The sequence below is a fragment of the Capsicum annuum genome, chromosome 6 (genome assembly GCF_002878395.1).
Source record: "Capsicum annuum cultivar UCD-10X-F1 chromosome 6, UCD10Xv1.1, whole genome shotgun sequence".
Taxonomy (NCBI): domain Eukaryota; kingdom Viridiplantae; phylum Streptophyta; class Magnoliopsida; order Solanales; family Solanaceae; genus Capsicum; species Capsicum annuum.
This window is the reverse complement of record NC_061116.1, coordinates 221,282,446-221,303,546: the sequence shown is the minus strand read 5'-3', so window position 1 is coordinate 221,303,546 and position 21,101 is coordinate 221,282,446. Positions and strand designations below refer to the sequence as shown.

At 31.7% G+C, this 21,101-nt stretch overlaps 3 protein-coding genes across 3 annotated transcripts; all 3 read right to left on the bottom strand.

The window, feature by feature from the left end:
• Positions 1–1,029: 1,029 nt before the first annotated feature.
• On the bottom strand, positions 1,030–4,864 carry LOC107874636 (protein disulfide isomerase-like 1-4). Its single transcript, XM_016721398.2, has 12 exons — positions 4,307–4,864; positions 3,665–3,794; positions 3,193–3,358; positions 2,970–3,088; positions 2,780–2,860; positions 2,227–2,313; positions 2,071–2,145; positions 1,917–1,985; positions 1,764–1,844; positions 1,536–1,670; positions 1,413–1,469; positions 1,030–1,306 (listed from the first exon to the last, which is right to left on the bottom strand). Exons 1-12 carry the CDS (start codon positions 4,825–4,827, stop codon positions 1,163–1,165), a joined length of 1,665 nt encoding a protein of 554 aa, XP_016576884.1. The 5' UTR covers positions 4,828–4,864; the 3' UTR covers positions 1,030–1,162.
• A 1,229-nt stretch (positions 4,865–6,093) lies between these two features.
• LOC107873835 lies at positions 6,094–6,486 on the bottom strand. Its single transcript, XM_016720769.1, has one exon. It carries the CDS (start codon positions 6,484–6,486, stop codon positions 6,094–6,096), a length of 393 nt encoding a protein of 130 aa, XP_016576255.1.
• Positions 6,487–16,063: 9,577 nt separating this feature from the next.
• LOC107875579 lies at positions 16,064–16,723 on the bottom strand. Its single transcript, XM_016722346.2, has one exon. It carries the CDS (start codon positions 16,554–16,556, stop codon positions 16,293–16,295), a length of 264 nt encoding a protein of 87 aa, XP_016577832.1. The 5' UTR covers positions 16,557–16,723; the 3' UTR covers positions 16,064–16,292.
• Positions 16,724–21,101: the final 4,378 nt, after the last annotated feature.

Genomic DNA, 21,101 nt, shown 5'->3' with positions numbered 1-21,101 from the left:
AGGATAGATAGATAGACTACATGAAGATGTAATCTTAAGAACGCAAGAGCCTATTCCACTCTTGAACCTTTTAACACTACACACTTCAATTCATCTATCTCTTGCGTGACATAAGATCGGATTCCACCTCTCTAGCATCTACATTTCCAAGCAAAATACAATCACTAGTAATTCCACACTAGATCTTGCCCTAGTTTTGATTGGTGGCTTTTCCAAGCCCTAACTATGGTGTTTCAAGTCTTACAAGACTTACAATAATATCCAAAAGCTAAGTCTAAAAGTCTTACAATGTTCTATTTATACTAGGTTACAAATAAAATACAAAAAGACCAAAAGGCCCCTTAGAGACTTAAGTGCCCATCAAGTGTAGTATGTTGGCTGATTTTTAGTGCATTTAGGCCTCTTTTGCACTTTAATTGCACACACCAAGTCTCAGACCCAACGTGCACTCCCATAAGTCCATATCCGTGATTATTACCGTATCAATAATAAATATATTTTTTTAAAAAAAAAATACATTAGCTAATGAATCATATTTAATGCTAAGGATAAATTGAGTAAAAAATTAGATAAATTATTTATTGATTTTATAAACTGAACATGAACATATATTATTGTAGATCTCAAAATAAAAAAGTGATCAGGTAAAGATGAGGGAGGAGTACCCTTAACTCCTTTCCAACCTATAAATAGGAAGTTTCACACAATTGTAAGGCATATGATTTCACACAATGCAGTATCAGTATACTCATATTTTCGTGCTCAAGTTTTTCTATATTTGCTCTTTCTTGACATTTATTTCATTTACTTGTCATATCACTCTCGTTGAAGCTCTAAAGCTTCGTACTGCTTAGTGCTTTCTTCGCTTACTTATTTGCCTTTGGTTTGCTTTTTTATTTACAAATCACCAACTTATTCCACTGCTGTCTGCTAATACGTGTCGTTGACCTTATATAAATTCAGCTGTACCATTTTCCCAATAAACAATTAAATGACTCTGCTCCATTTGGAGTGTTTAACAATAAAACATAGTAGTAGTAATATTCTAAAAATTAACTATATCCTAAACATAGTTATGTAAATTGTTCCACGGGAAAGGAATCTAACAGTAAGAAGAAGGAAAAAAAAAGACTAGTGTCGGTATATAGAAGTTAAACTCTTCTCATAATTCATCTTTTACGTTGCCAGGCTCCCCCTTGACGCCTTCTTTAGAAGAAGCTGGTCTTTGAAGCTTGAAAGGGATAGCTGCATGTTTCTTGATAAACTTATACAATTCCACTAGAGTAGCTTCAGAGTGAACCCGAATCTGTAGGATCAAATACAACAATAACTATGCCTCAGTCTCAAACAAGTTGGAACACATTTGACATCTTTCTTGGTTCACAAGCACAAACAAAATAAACATCACTTACTGGATCAGTGCTCTTATTGCCTGCTGGAAAGAATTGGAGACTTGGGAATCCTTTAAACTGCAAAGGATCATAAATTAAAAGAAGTTGATGATAAAGCTAAACCGCGTATTAATTACAAACTACCTTAGCACGAGGGTGCTCGTTTCTTGTTCCATCCATTTTGGCTATAACAAGAGACTCAACGCCATGTAAGTGGCGTGCTAGTTTATTGAATATTGGTTCCAGAGCTTGGCAGTGCCTACACCATGTTGCATAGATCTAACAAAAAAGATGTTGAAGTGAATGCTAAAACTTAGATGACTTCAGTTGATTACGAAAACCACTGGAAGAAAATTCACTTCTTGAACATACCTCAAGAAGCACGTCTTTTGACTCATTTAGAACGATTTCATCAAAATTGTTCCCAACAACGATTTTCACATCAGCATCATTCTGCGATAGTAATAGATATCAGCACGTGAACTATGATGAGTCAAAGGCCGGAATCAGGAAACTGCAGCTTACTGTCACAGGAACTGGATCTGATTTATAGAAAGGTTTGAGCTTGTCGTCTAGAAAGTCCTCATTAAATGCCTAGGGATAAAAGAAAATAAGCGCGTTAGTCCAGAACTTCCCAACCAAAATCCTGTGCACCTAACAACCATTTGTGACAGTCTACCTTAATCCTCTCGAGTGTAATGTCCCCGTGAAATCTAAATTTCTTGCGATCATCTTCTTCTATGTATCCAATGACCTACAGGAATTAAATCAACAATCAGTAACCAAGCTTCCAAAAGATCTTGTTGTCCCCATCATAATTTGGAATAAGTGTTACCTGTGGAGAATCTCCACTGACCCCAAAATAATGTGATACTGGTTTCCCAACTTCATGATCGTCCGTTTTGACATAAACAAAGTTAAGCTTCATTTGTCAATGTACACACTATTAGTTAACTGATAGTCCCAAAAATAAAGGGATCAAAAAAATTTGGATGTTTAGGAGTAAATTGTAGGATAGACAGGTAGTTATTTGTTCCTGTTACATAATTTACTTGATGATTGCACACTAATGAACGTTGCATAATTTACTTGATAATTGCACATTAATGAACAGAGAAAAAAACACACAAACTTTAAACAGAAGCCTTAGATTCATGATCTCAAGTGTTGATCAATATACTCCAATATCAATCTGTTATAGACTGAACAGGAAGATTCTAGTAGTAAAAAACTTGTATATTAGGTGATAGCGCCAATTCAGTGTATATAAACCCCTTTTGGAACCCGTTCTAACAGTATTTCCACTCTATCAAACTATATGTAATTATTAGCAAAGGCAATGACTATGCTGTGTATATGTTTGTTACTGATCAATAAAGCTTCATTACCTTTCCTTTGAAAAGTTTTGCAGCATCTTGAAATGTCGGGAACAACTTATCTGTATCATTTGCTGTGGCAAAAAGCAAAATCTGCATGGAACATGGGGGAAAATCAATACATCAACAATATCCCTAGACGAGGAAGGTACACTTCAAAACAAAAGTCATAATAGCTGCTAAACAAATGATCTTATCTTACCTGCTTCTTAATTGGACTCGCGAAAATTGAATGGGCGGTTTCTTTATCAAAAGTTGTCACTAAAGGAAGCTTGTTGGCTGAAACAAACTTAGCTACTTCAGCTTTTTTGAACTTACCATCTGAAAGGCAAAAATGAAAAAAAATACTAATAAGGATGTCTCCCTGTTGAAACAAGAGCCAATTCCAGTATCTAACAAAAAGGATGAAAGGAGCAGCAGCTAACCATAGTGTACCACTTTCTCTGGCTCTTTTTTAAGCATGACCAAAGCTGGGGGTTTAACATTGTCATCTATGTTGAATAGCTTAGCCACGTTAGGATTTGTCGTCTGGTAAAACTTTACATCATTTTCATGTTCTGAAGCAGCTGCAAGTTGATCTGTCGCGGAACCCTGTAAAATGTATGGACATTAATGAACTCATAAGGAATCCAACATAAGAGGGCTACTGACAACAATGTCAAATTGCTGATAGTCAATTGACAGCAATCCACAACAGAAAGACAACATAGATATCGTCATTTTTAGAGAAGAGAAAACACAACTACATTCAATAGAAGAGAAGAATGATAAGCATTGTAGCGATCCACAACTAGGGCAATAAAACAAGACAAAAATCATCTATCAAGGTCCAAGTTAATAACACTTAAGTACAAAAGAAGAAGAAATGAGTAGCATGATAGAGCAATCAACACATACCACCAAAGAGTCGAGGTACGCTAGAACAACTTTGTCCTCAGAGGTTAATACACGCTCAGCATCTTCTGTTGTAGTTATATTGTAAACACCGAGTCCTATCTTCTTCTTTATCCAAGTGACAATTGCATTTCTACAGGTAAAAATCCTCGTTAATTTCACATCCAAACACAACTCACATTGATAAGTCAGAAGAGCTTTAATTGATGATGAGACACAACATCATAATTAATTGCCAAGTGACCAACATTCTGGTGATACAACGCTTAAAATCAGCTAAACGTACACGTAACAATTCAAAGATTTGAGTTTTTATACCATATAAACAATTGTATAGATTCCAGTAAATATCACCTGATACCTAGGCTTGTGAAATGTAGCACGTTATTGTTAATTAGTGCATCTCAAATTGTCTTACACATTGACTAAGTATAGAGCAGATTATTGATGAATAAGACTACATCAGAGGTGGATGGAGAGTTCAAGTCATCTGAACCCAGTATTTTTTATGCAAAGCATAAATTTATATTGTAAAGCGCGATTAAAATTGCAACAAATAGTATGTCTGAACCCATAATTTATAAAATATAATGTGTTTGTAATGCATAAAATTCAAATTCTGAATCCGCCTCTGGAAGGACATACTTGGTTCTTCGGCCAAAGTAAGGTTCAGGATCACCGTCAACAAAGAAAAAGATTGTAGGAAAACTTCGGACTTCAAGGTTATCAGACATCTCAACCTCCTTAACGGCATTGATCTTCGCGAGCACCACATTCGCTGCTTTCAGCTCCGTTGCAGCATCTGCATATTCCGGAGCCAAAGCCTTACAATGTCCATTCCAGGGAGTGTAAAAATGCACCATCACATACTTATTATCCTCCACGAATTCGTTAAAACTACTATCAGTCAATACTACAACGTCCTTATCATCAATCTTAATGTCCTCGTCCTCCTCTTCAGCGCGATCAAATGGCTCTGAAGGGAACTTAGGACGGCCATGATTCGGGCTGTCTGGTTCGGTTGAATCCTCGTAGTCTTCGAGGAAGCTGAGGAATTCGTCTTCGTTGTAGTTGTTGGAGGAGGATGGAGTGAGGAAGAGAGAAAAGAGGAGGAAGAAGATGATCACTCGATTCGACATTATTCTGTTACATCTCTTTAGCAGCATGCTACTGAGTTTCTTAATAAGATCCGATCAAGAAAAAATTGCAATCACACGTGTAATTATTGGTAGTTAAGCACTGGATTAATTTCAAATAAAGTCACTTAATTTTTAGTTTAATTTCAACAAAATTATCAAATTTATTTTTTTTAAATCACTTTAAGTTTCACTTTATTATTCTACATAACACTATTATTATCATTTTCCGTCCAATTTCATCAAAAATCACACATTTGGTTCGTTTATTAATCTCATGGATCGGTTTTTCTGTATGAATAATCGGGTTATGTGAAACTCTTTTACTTTCAAATATTCCCTCCATCCCATTTTACTCGTCCCAATTTGATATTGCACATTGATTAAGAAAAAACAATTAATAACATGGTTACTTTATCATATTACCCCTATTAAATAATTTTTATATTTTAATTTGAAGAAAAAACAATTAATACTAAGGGTAAAAAAGAAAAAAAATTATTTTATCTTGATTAATGAGAAATGACAAGTAAAATGACAAATCAAATTAGAAAATTTGGGATGAGTAAAATGGGACGGAAGGAGTAATTTTTTTTAATGAGATCGTCGTGGTTTCCAGTGAAGTTGGCTAGAAAATGAGAAGAATGATACTCCCTACGTCCCAAAGTAAGTGTTATCTTAGCAAAAATTACGTCTATTGAAAACTTAATAAATACAATGTGTAGTTTACTTTCTATCCCCTATTTACTAATTCTCATTTGAAAATTGATATTAAGAAGATAGAGTATAAGGGTATAGTTTGGAAAAATATACTGATTTTTGCCTTCTTATTTTGGGACAAAATATTGATAAGGTAACACTTATTTTGGGACGGCGAAAGTATTGCATAGAATAGTCCAGTGTTCTATTTCGTTTAGCGATTTCGCTCTGTTTATTGTTTGATGGTTTTAATATGCTACTGAAATGCTTGTTAGTATGTTTTCAACGATGAATATTTTTCACTGACAAATATATAAACTCAAACTTATAGCGAAATGGCTGTACTAGTACATATATATTCTAACAACTAATACAAACTTAGTTACATCTCACATCCAAACAACAGACTGTAAAATACTAAATGAGCAGAATCACCAGTTGGAAAAAAGTCACTTCATTGCCAAACCACTACATGACTTTCGAGGCGGATCTAAAGTGAGTTCAACTGAATACATACTTCTTCTCGTACCATATGCAAAAACTTAAATATATTAGACTAATTCAGAAGCGACATCTGTCTATCATCAGTAATATGGATCAAACAGTAAGCTGAGCGTTATTAGCTTGCTTCGCGTTGCGGTTCCTTGTGATGACCACAACGAGAATCACAAGTCCGAGAAGAATAGCAAAAACAAGACCGATCGGAATTCCAGTCATCCCACCACCTAGTCGAAGCCCACCACCTTGTGGTGGCGATAAGCTTTCATATGCTAGATTTGATGCTGTAGGTAATTGATCAGAACAATCTGATTGTGATGAATCACACAAATTTTCATTTCTAGTATTTTGCTCTTGAGTATTAGGGTGGAAAAACGCGTATGCTTCTGGTGTGAAGGGAATGGGGCTTTGATAAGTCAGAGTTCTATCTTGAGAATTAATAATGTATGGTAAGCAAAGAACAGCAAGCAAGAAAACTATTGGTAATTTCATTTTGTTTCTTAATCTGGTGTGTGGAGCAGAGCAGGTTAGGATGTGGGGAAGCTTGGAATTTTGAGTTCAATTTTATAAGCTGAAATTTAATGATGAATTGATGGTTGCTTGGACTTGAATGTATAGTGGAAAAGGAGGGAGCCAAAATGATACATAAATCATCGATGACAATGCCTTTAGTGAAGTAGCTATCATAGTAAAGGTCAACATTCACGCACCTGCAACCTCCCACCAGCAACAGATATTAGGTAACTCTGAGTTCTGACCACTAGGACACATGGGAAGAATCACCTAGTGTTTTTCCGTAACTACTGGAATTTGAATCTTACGCCTTAGGCTCTCAACCCACTTTATTGATCACTAGGCCACACCCTTGCATACGTACTTGTTGTTAAAACTATAGATACAAACTATCTTGTTTAAAAGTTCAAATTGTAAAAGAGGTAATAGTTGTTGTAAGATTCGAATTCTTATTTGGTAGCCATAAAACTTCAACTCGAGACGACGTAATACTTGTTGGAAGATTCGAATTATTTATTAGTAGCCGTAAAACTTGAACTCGAGACTTAGTATTGGTGCGAGTAACTCGTATAAAAACATATATAACTTCTAAATGAAAATACTGTACAACTATCACTCCCAAATCACATTAATTATGTTACGTGGTACTTAAATATTTGCTGCAATTAGTTTAAAGAGAGAGAAATGACAAGTAATTAACATGTCTTTTTTGCTAAAAAGGTTAAAGGTTTTGCTTAGACTATACACAACTTCTAATTGACCTTGCCTTGGAGCGATTTCATTCGACTTTCAATCTTTGTCTTTTCCCTGTCCTCTATTCCCTTTGACAATTGGATAGTTCTGCTTATTGTTTTTTTTTTCCTCTTCATTATTATTGATTCTTTTCCTCTCTAGATGGACTGGACACTTGAGAGGACCAATAGTAAAAGCAAAATGAGATCAGTATGGGAAGCATGTACTTCCTCTGTTTAATTTTTCTTAAATTTTTTTATTTTTTTATTTTTTTTTTTTTTTTTGAGTCCGGTTTAAAATTTTTATCTCTTTTCCTTCCTAATAACTCTTTACCTTCACGTGATCGCCCGATTAAGGGGGATTTTATTATCACTAGAATCAAAAGTCTTCTTTACTTTATTAACTTATGAGTCGGGACAAAACTAGACAAACAAATTGAAACGGAAGTCCGAAACTTCTATGCCACCAAACTAAAAAAAGCATCAAACTATATCATATATTTAAAAAAATACCAAATTATGCTTAACTCACAAAAATTGTGAGTTATGCATAAATATTTTTAACGAAAGGCAGCTGACAACGTTAAATTTTTTTAAAAGTGTATAACTCACAATTTTTGTGAGTTATTCATTCTTATTTTAACATAACTCACAAAAATTGTGAGTTATGCATTTTATTTTAACATAACTCACAAAAATTATGAGTTATACATTCTTATTTTAACATAACTCACAATTTTTGTGAGTTATGTGTCAAAGAATAAAGTCTTTCCCTTTCCCAATCTTCACTTTAGTGATTGAGATTCAAAATTTCAAAGAACCCTACCTAATTTCAACTGATCCCTCCCTCCTTGTCCATCGATTGTGCTTCAAAATAAAAAATTATTAAAAATATAAAATATTAATAATAACACAAATTAAGAGAAATTACCTATCACTTTCATTCAAAGTTTCATTCAAATCAGGTATTGAGAATTGCGTTGTCATGTTACTCGGCATGATGTATTGGGGAGCATTCATGTCAAAAAAAGTATTATACTGAGTTAAATGAGCATTAACATCACTTGTTGGATCATCAAATTGCGTATGCACATTTGTCTGTATCATAGACTGCACAAGATGATTACGCTCCTTCTTAACATAAACTTGAAGAATGTTCAGTTTTATTTGACTAGTATAGTCACAAAGAGCCCTCAGAAATTCAGTCAACGACTCATCATCACTTATAATCCATTCTCCATAATTTACCGTTCCTTGAAATGAGAAGGAATTCGGATACTATTCGACTATAAATAAATCAAAATCATTACTTTGTATTTTCATTCTTCTAAAAATTGATTCTACAAATTCTCTGTAACCAATTGAAATTGGATACTTCGCGTTGGACTTGGGGGACATACTATAATATATTGTATTTTTCTCGTGAATAATTTCGTCATTCTAAAAAAGTGCAACTTTAACACGTTCAGAATTCATTCTCTAAAGTTTTGAAAAGATAAATTGAGTTTGAAGATAATTGAAAAAAAGAAGAATTGAAGTTGAAGAAGAAAAGGAATTTGAAAATCATATACAAAGAGTGAATGTATACGGGTGTTTAAACTTTTTTGTGAGTTATGATAAAACAGATGCATAACTCACAAAAGAGGTGTGTTATATATTTTTGTGAGTTATATGTTAAATAGAATTTCGAAAAAGTTTTTCATTATTTAAATAACTCACAAAAGAATGGATAACTCACAATTTATCTGAATTATGTTAAAATAAAAGTCATAACTCACAAAAATTGTGAGTTATGTTATAATAAAATGCATAACTCTCAAAAATTGTGAGTTATATTAAAATAAGAATGCGCAATTTTTGTGAGTTATGTTAAAATAAGAATGCATAACTCACAAAAATTGTGAGATATGCACTTTTCAAAAAATTTAACGTCGTCATCTGTCTTTCGTTAAAAATATCTGTGCATAACTCACAAAACTTGTGAGTTAAGCATAGTTTGATACTTTTTTAAATATATGGCATAGTTTGATATTTTTTTTCATTTGGTGGCATAGAATAGTTCCGAATTCTTAAAACGGAGGGCGGATGTATCACCTAGTCTCCTGTTATAGAGCTTTGTACAATTCTGCCTCATGTACTCGATCATGAGATCTAGCTTATAGACTACTATGGCTTCACTTGAACTTAAGTACTTCCACTGTTTTTAGTGCACTTGAACATTAAAAATATTGAATTGGTTGAGTCCATCCATTTGAGGAGAAGAAGTTTGTGGTATAAGCAATAAATTGATGATTAAAATTCGAAATTCATAAGCGTCGAAAGAAATTTGGACAACAATGATTCTTAATCATTTTCTATACTGATATGATGAGCTTAATATTATAAATCCATCAAATTGAAGAATTACACGTAGAGACCAAATTCATGATTTTATGTGTGGGTTCTCAATCTCTTTGCATGGAGAAAGGTATGTTAAGAATTTATTTGGCTTAATCCACCAGCAAAGTTGACCATTAAGCATTAACGGGGCTATATTTTGATGAGACTAGCACTCCCTCTGTCCATTCTTTATACTTTTCCAGTATATATTATAAATAGATGTGTTCATTGAAGATCTATAAAAGCACCATCTCATGAAATCATGCTGAGATAATAGTTGTTCACAAACATTCGAGAAAAATATAGTTTGAAATATGATAAAGTAACCACAATTTTATATGAAGATAATGCAGTATGCATAGCACAACTTAATGGAGTATTCACAAAAGGATATAGAACAAAGCACATTTCGCCAAAGTTTTTTGATACACACGAGTTACAAATGAATGGTGATATTGATATGCAACAGATTCGTTCAAGTGACAATGTGGTATATTTATTCATCAACTCTCTTTCATACAAAGGTTTGTTCTCATTAGGGGAGTTAATATGTGTTATACTATTTTTTCGAGGTTTTGTCCCATTAGTTTTTTCTTGTAAGGTTTTAATGAGGCCGTCCAAATGCAGATGTGTACTCTTTTTTCATCATTAAATTTTTTTCCCAAATGAGTTTTTTCTAGTAAGGTTGTAACGAGGAATATTATCCATTAAATTTTTTTTCCCACTAAGTTTTTTTGAGTAGGGTTGTAACGAGGCACATTATCTATGAGTTAGAAATTCGAATGTATTTACATTATAGTAAATGTCTATTGATGTATCGAGATATATTAAGTATTTATGAAAAAGATAGTGAATATCTATCTAGATGCATTGAGTATCTATCAAGATTTAGTGAATATCTATCAAAGAGACGGAATCCTTATTTTTTGGAGAAAAATTAGAAAGATTTCCCCTTATTTAATCATCCCTTAAGAAATTCCTCAACAAAAATAACAATTACTTTTTCTTCCCTCTTTGTTCTTCTTCTTCTTTGCTTTATATTTCATCCTCAATCTCTCATTCGTAAAGAGAAATTAATTGAAATCATCACCTAATTAATTGAAATCATTTCATCTTTTTTCTTCCTTTTTTTATGAATTAATTTAGACGAAAAATAAAATTTAGTTAGGTTTAAATTTCGGCTAAATATGAAACTTTTCTTTCGCTACTATTGTTATTTTGAAAATAAGTTTAGAAGTATGTGATGTGTTTTTTTAAGAATGTATTCATGTAAAACTCTCTTTAAAAAAAAGGTCATTTGCCAATTGTATTGAATGTATTTAAGAAATGTCCAAAATTAACGTGGGAGGATTAAAGTAAAATAGAAACAAAAAAAATATAAAAAAGAAAGGTATAAAGAAAACATGAAAAAAGAAGTAGAGAAACAAAATATAATACCAAAGATTTGAATCTTACAATTTGGTTGTATCCAACTAATTTATATAATCAACCTGAATGCACAAATATAAAATTTCTCTTACTTCTTGGATGAGCTTATAAATGAAAAAAAAAAAAAAGTATAAAAAAAACATGAAAAAAGAAGTAGAGAAATAAAATATAATATCGAAGATTTAAATTTGACAATTTAGTTGTACCCAATTAATTTATATAATCAATTTGAATGCATAAATATAAAATTTCTCTTATATCTTGGATGAACTTATAAATGAGATTTTTCCTTAATTTGTTGAATTTATTTCATAAATTTATTAATGTTTTATATGATCGTGTGACGTGCAGCTATATTTACTAGTGTAATTATAGAATTTTATTTAACCCTTTCTGAAAAATCTACATTATGTTTAAAACCTACTTATCCAGAAAAGGAAGTGTTTTGATCAATTAACAAAATGCATTAATTCATGATAAGAAGAAAAATAATTGAATGTATCATCTATATAAGAAGAAAATAATTATTAGATGTATCACGTATATCCATATAAAAGGAAAAACATCTATATTAATTACTACTAATAAAAAAAAATTAGGCAGCAGGGCGTCAACGTGCCTGCTAGCTCCAGCTTCTGCTTGCTCCGTGATATAAGAGGGAAAATAATAATTAGATATATCATCTAAATAAGGTGAAGTTTTTAAAGCATAATTTCAAGAATGGAAAATAGGTTCATGGACACTATAAAAGAATGGTTACCCCCTACATTCCAATGCAATAACCTTCATCATACATTTAACATTTCACAAACTCAAAATGGATTCATTCAAGTTTCTATTTATCACTCTCTTAGTCCTTGTTCTTCTTGTTCCTTCTCAAGCCCAAGGTAGTTTATCTTCTACTTTTCTCTAATAGAAAAAAAAAAAAAAGTTGTTCTTTTATTTTATGATCTTTTGAGTTTTTACTTTAAATTTTTTATTTCTTTTATATTATTTTTTTGAATTTTTTTAGGTGGTGTAGTCATCAACGATGATTGCGAATATGTAGGCACATGCAAGACCAGGGCAAATTGTGTTGGGCCATGTAGAAATCATGGGGGTGTTGGGCTCTGCGTTCCGGATCCTCACCCGGGTGGGAAATTAGTTTGTTGTTGCTTTGTTGGTAAACAATAAAAAAATCTTATTCACAACTGATTAAGTATTATCAGATTTATGTTGCTTGATTTAATCAAAAATTCTATTGATTGATTGTGTAGTGTGATCTTTAGATAAGGAAGAATATTATTATGTTGTTCATTTGGAAGGGGCAGAAAAGGAAGATTTTTAATTTAGTTTATCTTAAGAGACTTGTACAATTGGATTTTTATGGAATAGTATGTCGTCTGCGAGAGATGTTTAATTATTTATAATCTATTTGGTTGGTTCAAGTCTTGAAATGAATTTATACGAAAAGTTTTTATGTTTTTTTATAGAACTTCAAGCCAAGTCAAATATTATTGTTGTATAAACTAAAATGGCGGGAGTAATTACAAAGCTAGAGTTTGAAGTAACGCGATTAAGAAAGGATCGTTGATCTTATCAAGATTGCAAAAGCAAATAAAAAAAATAAAAAAGGAAAAAAGAAGAAACAAAATATTTTAAGTTTCTTTATATTAAAAAAAGATAAAGAGTGGTTTTAAAGTAATGAACCGTCCACTTAGCTAAGCAAAATCCATAATTATTATATAATTGTCCATCTGTGTTGCATTAGCTTCCAAACCTAAAAATAATTTTTGGAGTCTCTAAGGATCAATCTCCGAGCTGCTAAAATTCTTGATGCAGGGTGGCTCTACAAATTTGTGACTTAGTCAATTCTTAATAAAATATTCAAATACGTTCAATCAAATTAGCTTGTGTATACCTTGTGCAACATACGTGCATCTCGTGAGATGTACGTGCATTTCGTGCATCACAGGTGCATTTTATTGTCCTTTAGTAAAAATAATGTGTGTTATACTACCATTGTAAACTATCTTCTAGCCGGCCCTACCTTGATGTAATTGTTGATACCTACTAGCTCACAGAGAAATGGAAACATAAGTCTCAATCCTTCAAGATCCACAATTGCTAGTGTAATGGTAATACAAAAAGTAAAAGAGGAAAACATATATAGTGGTTCCAAATATATTAAAGGCTAAGAAGAATCGAAGTTAAAAGTAGGCACGTCACTATCAAATTTAGCTTCTAAAAATCTATGAAAAGTTGTCAAGCTGCCTCTTGGTGTCCACTGGTCACCTCCTTTTGCTTATCACTCTGAACATATCATCCTCAGCCACAGGCTAGCCTAACCTGTAAGGTGATCTTATTAGAAAGAAGTTTAAGCAAACAAAAAGGTCACAGACATTTACACAAAAGGTAGCTCACATATATTGGAGCGGCAACCCTTCGTGGACTTGCCTAAGACACAACAAATAAGACTCATCCCTATGGCTAAACATATTTCATGTGAGATGAAAGATCCACAAGTGCAGTCTTAAGAGCACACAGAAGTGTGAAGAATCTCTATTTGTGACCAGTTAAACAGAGCGACGTCAATATTTCAGAAACACAAGTAAATGACAGACCCTTCAATTGAACAGAAAAATATTTAGCAAGAATTATGATACACCTAACAAGAGTGGAACCAATGTAAAGGCTGACAGAACGGTATTGAAACAAGTAGTGTATAGAGAAAAATATAATGCTATTCTAAATTTACCTTCTTGCCTTTTTGGATAAGGAGATAACATTTTATGAATGAAGGTATATTCTAACTTTACCTTAGGCAGATGTACCTCCCATTTTCCAGCTTTCTCTTTCCTCTTTCGCTTTTTCTGTTGCTGAGAATCTACACAGAAGGATTAATATTTTAAAAAGTATAATCAGTCTATGTTACATTGTACCATCAATTGAACCAAAAAAAAGACAAGTTCAACACAGCATCAAACTAAACATGTCCTAGCTCTCGTGGCAGTCTCACGGTCCATCAGATATGCAGGGACAGCACCGTCATGCACATCATCAACAACCTCGCGTCGGGTTGATGACTCTTCATGCATAGCCAATCTATTCAAGGCAAACAAAGTAATGTGGTGAATTTGATAGAACATCAGAAACTTTTCATTTCTTTATTTAGGAAAGATTCTGAAAGGGAGGAGGCGTTCAATTACCACGTGACAAGATTCTCTTAGGCTGGTCTTTTGTTATTCCACCCTGTCGATTCCCCTTATATAATACCATGTAAATATCACAACACAGAGAGGGTGAAGATCTTTGCTGTTCATGTGCTTTCTCCGAAGATGAAAATGCACCAAACAACTTCAGTATTCTCAGCACGCACCATACAGATTAGTAGAATCCACTTGATCAAAAAAAAAACAAATGAATTTGTGTTGCTCCTTCAGACTATCATTCAGTAATTTTTTCCCCCTGGTCAAAACTCAAGAGACATGTCATTGTCTACTCCACGAGGTAAGGTTTCACACCAATACATATCCAACCTCTAGTCACACAAACACAAACCCCCACCCCCCAAAATAAAGTTTAAGATAGATAAAGTCTAATACCTCCACCATCTTCTGGCACCTTAATATAGAACAGCAACAGCAGAAACAGCTAGAAGCAAAGGAGGTGCTGATAAAATCCTCATGAAACTCGTATTACATTTTTAGCTACTGGTCAACCATCACTCTCTAAAGCAGAGTTGGTTCAGTTTCCAACTCAAAAGCAAACAGAAACCTTCAAGTTTGGTAAAAGCATAAGAGAAAGGCGAAGAAATACACAACATAGAACATCTTTTCACCAGCCAGCAGAGCTTCTCTCACACCATACAAAGAGCATATTCTTTACCTGTCATTTTCTACCTATCCCAAATAATAGTTAATCCTGCCCAATTTCTCTTTTCATTATATGTCTTTCAAGGTTTCTATTACAAGAGATAAGAAAAAGTAGACTGTAGATGAGGATATAAAAGAAGTGAAAGATCGATCAACTTCTCTCAATCCAGACACTGAAAAAAAGGGAAAAGAAAGTGGTCCTGCAGGCAGCGACAGAAACAAAAAACAAGTGACTAATGTGTATATTATGGATTCATGGTAAGAAAAAAAAATGCTCACACATTTCATACCTGACGAAGCACCTTTCTATGATTTAATGAATATATATTCATGTACTCTGAAAAGCCATTTTCTAGAACAAAGAAGATGGATAGAAGAGTACTCGACTTTCAACATCAAACGCTCTTGCGTGTATCTCCATATCCATAATGTTGTAAAAATGAGCAAACAATTCTGGTGGTCAAAAACCTGTTAGCAAATAGAAATGCATTTCCAACAGTAGTAACATGCAATGTGTAGAAAGAAATTAACACTTGTAATAGAAGTGTTTCAATTACTCTGTTAATTCAACATAGTCTAAAACACTTCCCCACTCCTTTCCTTTTAGGTCGGAATTAAGATTCAGCAGAATATCGGTAAAACACTCAAATCTACTTAGCTACACACTAATTCACACCCATCCTGATATCTGGAATGACTCTAACGTAGCTCACCAAACTTGTATTACCGGTCTACCACTAGTTCTTTCATTATCTTCGGTTTCGACTATCAAAAGAAATTATAACTTTGTCTCAGTTATCAAAAAATTCTTCGGATGCCCGACTAAGCACATATAAATATTTAGTGCCATCGTTACAAAATTCCCAAAACCATGGGCTGTATGAGCTGCACAATCTATATGCATTATCGATTCTATATGCACAACCTATATGAGCAGTCAAGTACAGATATTCAATAATCGATTCTATATACATCTAAAATTTCTGTATAAGCTGCAAAATCACAAGTAGTTTATTGTAGATTCAATACTTATTGACCTGAAACTAATTAAGCAAATCTCTACTTCAATTTCTTATCATACACTCACAACTCATCATCAAATCATCCCCAAAACCATAATTTCACAAAAAAGTATGCACAAACAAAAAATAAATTGCACGAAAATTAGGGATCGCTTTCTTCTTTTAAACTGAAGCAATATTCTCAAATCTCAAACACACACTTTTACAAATTACATAGAGAAATTACAAAATAGACATTAATATACAACTTAAAAATAGAAGAAATTTTAATATTACAATTCATCCATAGCAACACCATTAAATTCCCCGTTGTCGATGAAATCTTATTAGCTCAGTTGATTGGCTACCTGAACTTTCACCTCATTGTCGTTCTAATAGCTCTTTTCATTGTGCAGTGACTTGAGATTCCTCCATAAATATTTGCCACTAGCCATATCCACAAATACCCAAAATCCATTTGAAATCATATGAGTAAAATTCACCTTAGCGGAATTGAATTCTCGTTTCTCTTCTTTGGATTTGTGCACAGAATCCTCATTCTCCTGATCATCCGGGAAAGAACGAACGGTTTTCCAAGCAAAATAACCAGCCAATATTGCTGAAAAAAACACCAATACGAATCTTAAAGGACACATAATAATAATAATGATCTCCTCTTCACTTTCCGGCGCGAATTCAAATTTATTCGGGCTCCACTACGGATACCCGAAACCGGGTTACAAAAATCAATTCTTCGTTTTCCCCTAAAAAAAATAAAACTGTGCAAATATTTGAACCCTCTGAATAGCCTAAATTTTCCTGGAATAAGGAAAACTAAAAAGGGGCAGGAGGAGTTGTTGGCTGACTTGTAAGATTAGGAAAATTTACACTTTAGTCCCTCAAATTTATACAAATTATATTTTTTTCGCTTTTCAAATATGTACTCGTTCCGTTTCTAAATATAGTACAATATACATGTTATTTTTAGCTTGGACATATTCATTAAGAAATTACTTATTTCTTAAAAATATACTATTTTTACTAATTTACCGTTTAAATACCTTGAAAAAATTCAATTTGTTAACAGCTTCTTGGTTAGGAAAATATCTTTTTATTTACAAAATGATAAAATTAAAAAAACATTATTAATGTCATCTTAATTATGTAAGGGGAAAAAGGTCAAAAAGAAAAAAAAATACTCGTCCATTGATTAACTTTGCCCTTGATTATACTATAGACTGAGGTATGTAGGCAAACTTCACATACACCCCTCAATTTAATAAATTCTCTCAAATCAATAAAAATCAATTTCAACTGAAATTATCCAAATTCCTCCTTTAATCCAAACCCCACCACTAAATTAAACAAGCCCATAACAAATTAAATCTCAAAACATATTTCTCCAATTTTCTTCATCTCCTCTCAGTTCTTCAATCTCTAATTATTACTTTTGAAATTGAAAGGATATTATTGATGTCTATTTGATTATCTAAAACATCGTTTATTTAGAACAAACTAAAAAGACTAAAACACCACTTATCCAGAAACGATAGAAATATATTACTAAGAAAATTTAACTTCCTATTAATTGAACTTCGCATTTTTTTGCTCCCATTGCTTATAAATGTTATAAATTTAATGAATTATACGCTATTTTTTTTGTTTTAATTTATATGTCATTGACAAAATTTTGAGTATTGAATTTTTAATTTTAATTGTCTATTCAAACGTGAAATCTTTAATTTCTTTTGAAATAAAATCAATTAAAAATAATATAAATATAACAGATTCTTATATAAAGGATTAAAATGTATAATTTAACAAATTAAAAATCAAAATATGTTAGATTCATATATAATAAGGATCATAACTAATATTCATTAATATTAGAAGGATCTAAAGTGCTAACATTACTTCTCATGATTAATTCATTTATTTTTGGTATAACAAGACAAGGTGATGAGAAATGTCAACCACTTGCTACTATATTTGATGATTTTTCAAATCGCTTTTATTAAGCAAAGAAAGAAAAAGAGTGTCACAGTCTAACACAGCCAAAAAAGAAAATTTGAAACTTAATACTCCCGAGCTTGATTTATTTGTCATATTTTGAGTTGACACATCTATTAAAAAAATTCATAACATGGTTAATTTATTATAGTACTCTATTAAATAATGCTTACGTTATATCTTAAAATTATTTTTTTAAAAAATAATTAATATTAAGAATAAAATAGAAAAAAGAATGTTTCTCTTGATATATCAAAGATGATAAAAAAAAAAAATAGATATTCAATAAGGAAATTAGTGACAAGTAAAAGTCAACGAAAGAAGTAAATGATTAGTTCAATTTTTTGAACGATGCATGTCTTTTAATGTTGCTTCAATGTAAGGAGTCGTTTGATTGGGAAAGAGCTTTTCAAAATAATTAATATTGATATTACTTATTTCGGAATTAGTTCTCACTCATGTATATGAAATAACTTATTTCATCCTTGTGGTGTAAATAGTGGAATAAATAATTCCGTATTAACTAATACCTCACACCAAACATGTGATAAAACCATCTTTTTCATTTTATTCCAAAATTATTTATTCATTATACCTCACGCCAAACGATCCCTGAGAGTTTAAAGTCTAATGTTCGCCAATATTAGAAAAAAAAATCAAAAAAAAAAAAAAAAGAAAAAAACGGAAGGAGAGAAGTAGCTCCCAAAAATTAACAAACGAAGAAAAAGGAGGAAAAGATTTTAGAGGAAAGTATCTTTTTCTTCCTTGTTGGGAGAGAAAGAATAAAACATTACTGGAGCGGCAAAGTGGTAAGAAGACAAGCGTTTAGCACTGAAGATGAAAATACGTGAATGTACAACCTCTTTTTACTCTTTCACTAATTAACCTCTTTTAATTTGATACAAAATTTTAAAAAGAAAAAAGAAAGCTTTTAAATTTTATAATTTTAAATTAAAAAATAATAATTAGAAAAGAAAATAAATCAAATAAATTAAAATCAAGAAAATATTTAGGAAAGCTAGGCTTCAGCCCCATTACATGTAGCAAAGCATTCTCCCAATTTGGTGCATTCTTGAGAAGTGAAAAATTATTCAAGTAAATACAAGAAGACTGAAGACTAAACGTAACCCTAGATGGTGGTATGAACGTCTTTGAACCCCACGTTGTGTGTATTCACTCTAGGTATGTTGTCGTTGTAGTAGTAGTATTAATTAATCACCACACCTCCGTCTCCTTCCTCCAGATCTAGGGTTTTGCTAGCCCCAGATCTACAAACACTAGCATTCCATTGGCTTCTAAACGCATAATACTAGTAATTTTACTTTCTCCAATTAATTTTGTTGATGATGGAATTGTTACACAACTTTAGAAGGAAAAAAAAAGAAGCTAAAAGGCAGAAACAGACTTCCAATTTAATTTGGATCTTTTTCTTCGTTTAAACGTAAGCAACGTACTCAAATCACCCTTTACAAAATACATTAGAGAAATTAAAAACTAATATACATTCGATTAATCAACAAATTAAAACAGAAGAAATCTTGATTCCCCATTATCCGTGAAATCTTATTAGCTCGTTTGATCACCTCATCTCGTTATTGTCATCTTAACAGCTCTTTGTTGACTTGAGATTCCTCCATAAATATTTGCCACTAGCCATATCCACAAATACCCAAAATCCATTTGAAATCATCTGAGTAAAATTCACCTTAGCAGAATCGAATTCTCGTTTCCCTTCTTGGGATTTGTGCACAGAATCCTCATTATCCTGATCATCAGGGGCAGAACGAACGCTTTTCCAAGCAATATAACCAGCTAACATTGCTGAAAAAAACACCAATATGAATCTTAAAGGGCACATTTTTTTTGTTTTTTGCTAAATAATATCTGTGCACTATGAATGGGGCAACTGAATTTGAGTCTGTTTCTTATATAAAGTAATTGTTTCTAAAACGCGTTCCTAATCCTAATGGAATTAGGAAAAAGTAAAAGGGGCAGGAGGAGTTGTTGGCTGACTTTTTGAGACTAGGTAAATTGTACTTTAGTCCATTAAAGTTAAATATTTACCCATTGCTCCCTCTTTCTCATTTTTTCAAAACCTTTAAACCAACCAAACATTTTTCATGACTATTCAAATACCTAAAGGCATAAGAAGAAATCGTAATGAAAAATTAATTTGATTTTCAGAAATTTAAATAATGTAACATAAATTGAAATAGAGAAAATACTATATAATTTGACTATTCACGTATTATGATGAATTTGTATTATTAATCTATATTTGAGAATAATATAATTTTAAAACTAATTATTAATACATCTTATCTCCTGTATAAGGGATCAGAACACACAATTTAACAAATTAAAGATAAAAATATGTTAGTTTTTCATATATTAATAAGGATCAATTTAAAATGTATTATTAATATTAGAGGGATCTATAGTGCTGCCACTATCTCACATGACCCATTCCTTAATTTTATTAGGTCTAACAAGACAAGGTGATGGGAAGTGGCAACCACTTACTACTGCATGTTGATGATTTTTCAATTTGTTTTTATTACCATATATTATAACAGTATTATATTAATACGTAACGCCATCTAGAAATACCCGTCTTTTCTTTTTGACATTTATTTCTAAGATTAGATCCTCTGTCAGTACGGACTCAATATATATTATTTATATTAAATTAATTTATGTAGCATAAATAATATTTAGAGTGTTAATTAAATTTTTATTAATATAAATTTTTAAATAATTTTAATTATTAATCATTGTTATTTATAGTATTTTTTACATAATTTAGTAATTTATGTTATTCGTTTTATCCCAATTTTAAAATTTAGAGAGTCAATCAAATTTTTACTAACATATTTTTTTAAGTATTTTATGTTGCTTAATCGTTCTGATTTTAGTATCTTTTAATATAATTTTAAATTATCATGTTACTTGTTTTATTTCAACCTATATGACAATATTAGAATTTCCAAAGTCAATTATATTTGTTACTATATGTTTTTAAAATATTATAAGATGTTAATAGTTATGACTAATAATTATTTTTTTGCATAATTTTTAAATATATAATATTTTACCAAAATAAAATAAATAAAGTACTAAATTTTGAAAACATGTTAAATTCTAAAACATCATTTGGATCAACAAATTACTAAATTAAAACATTAAAACAT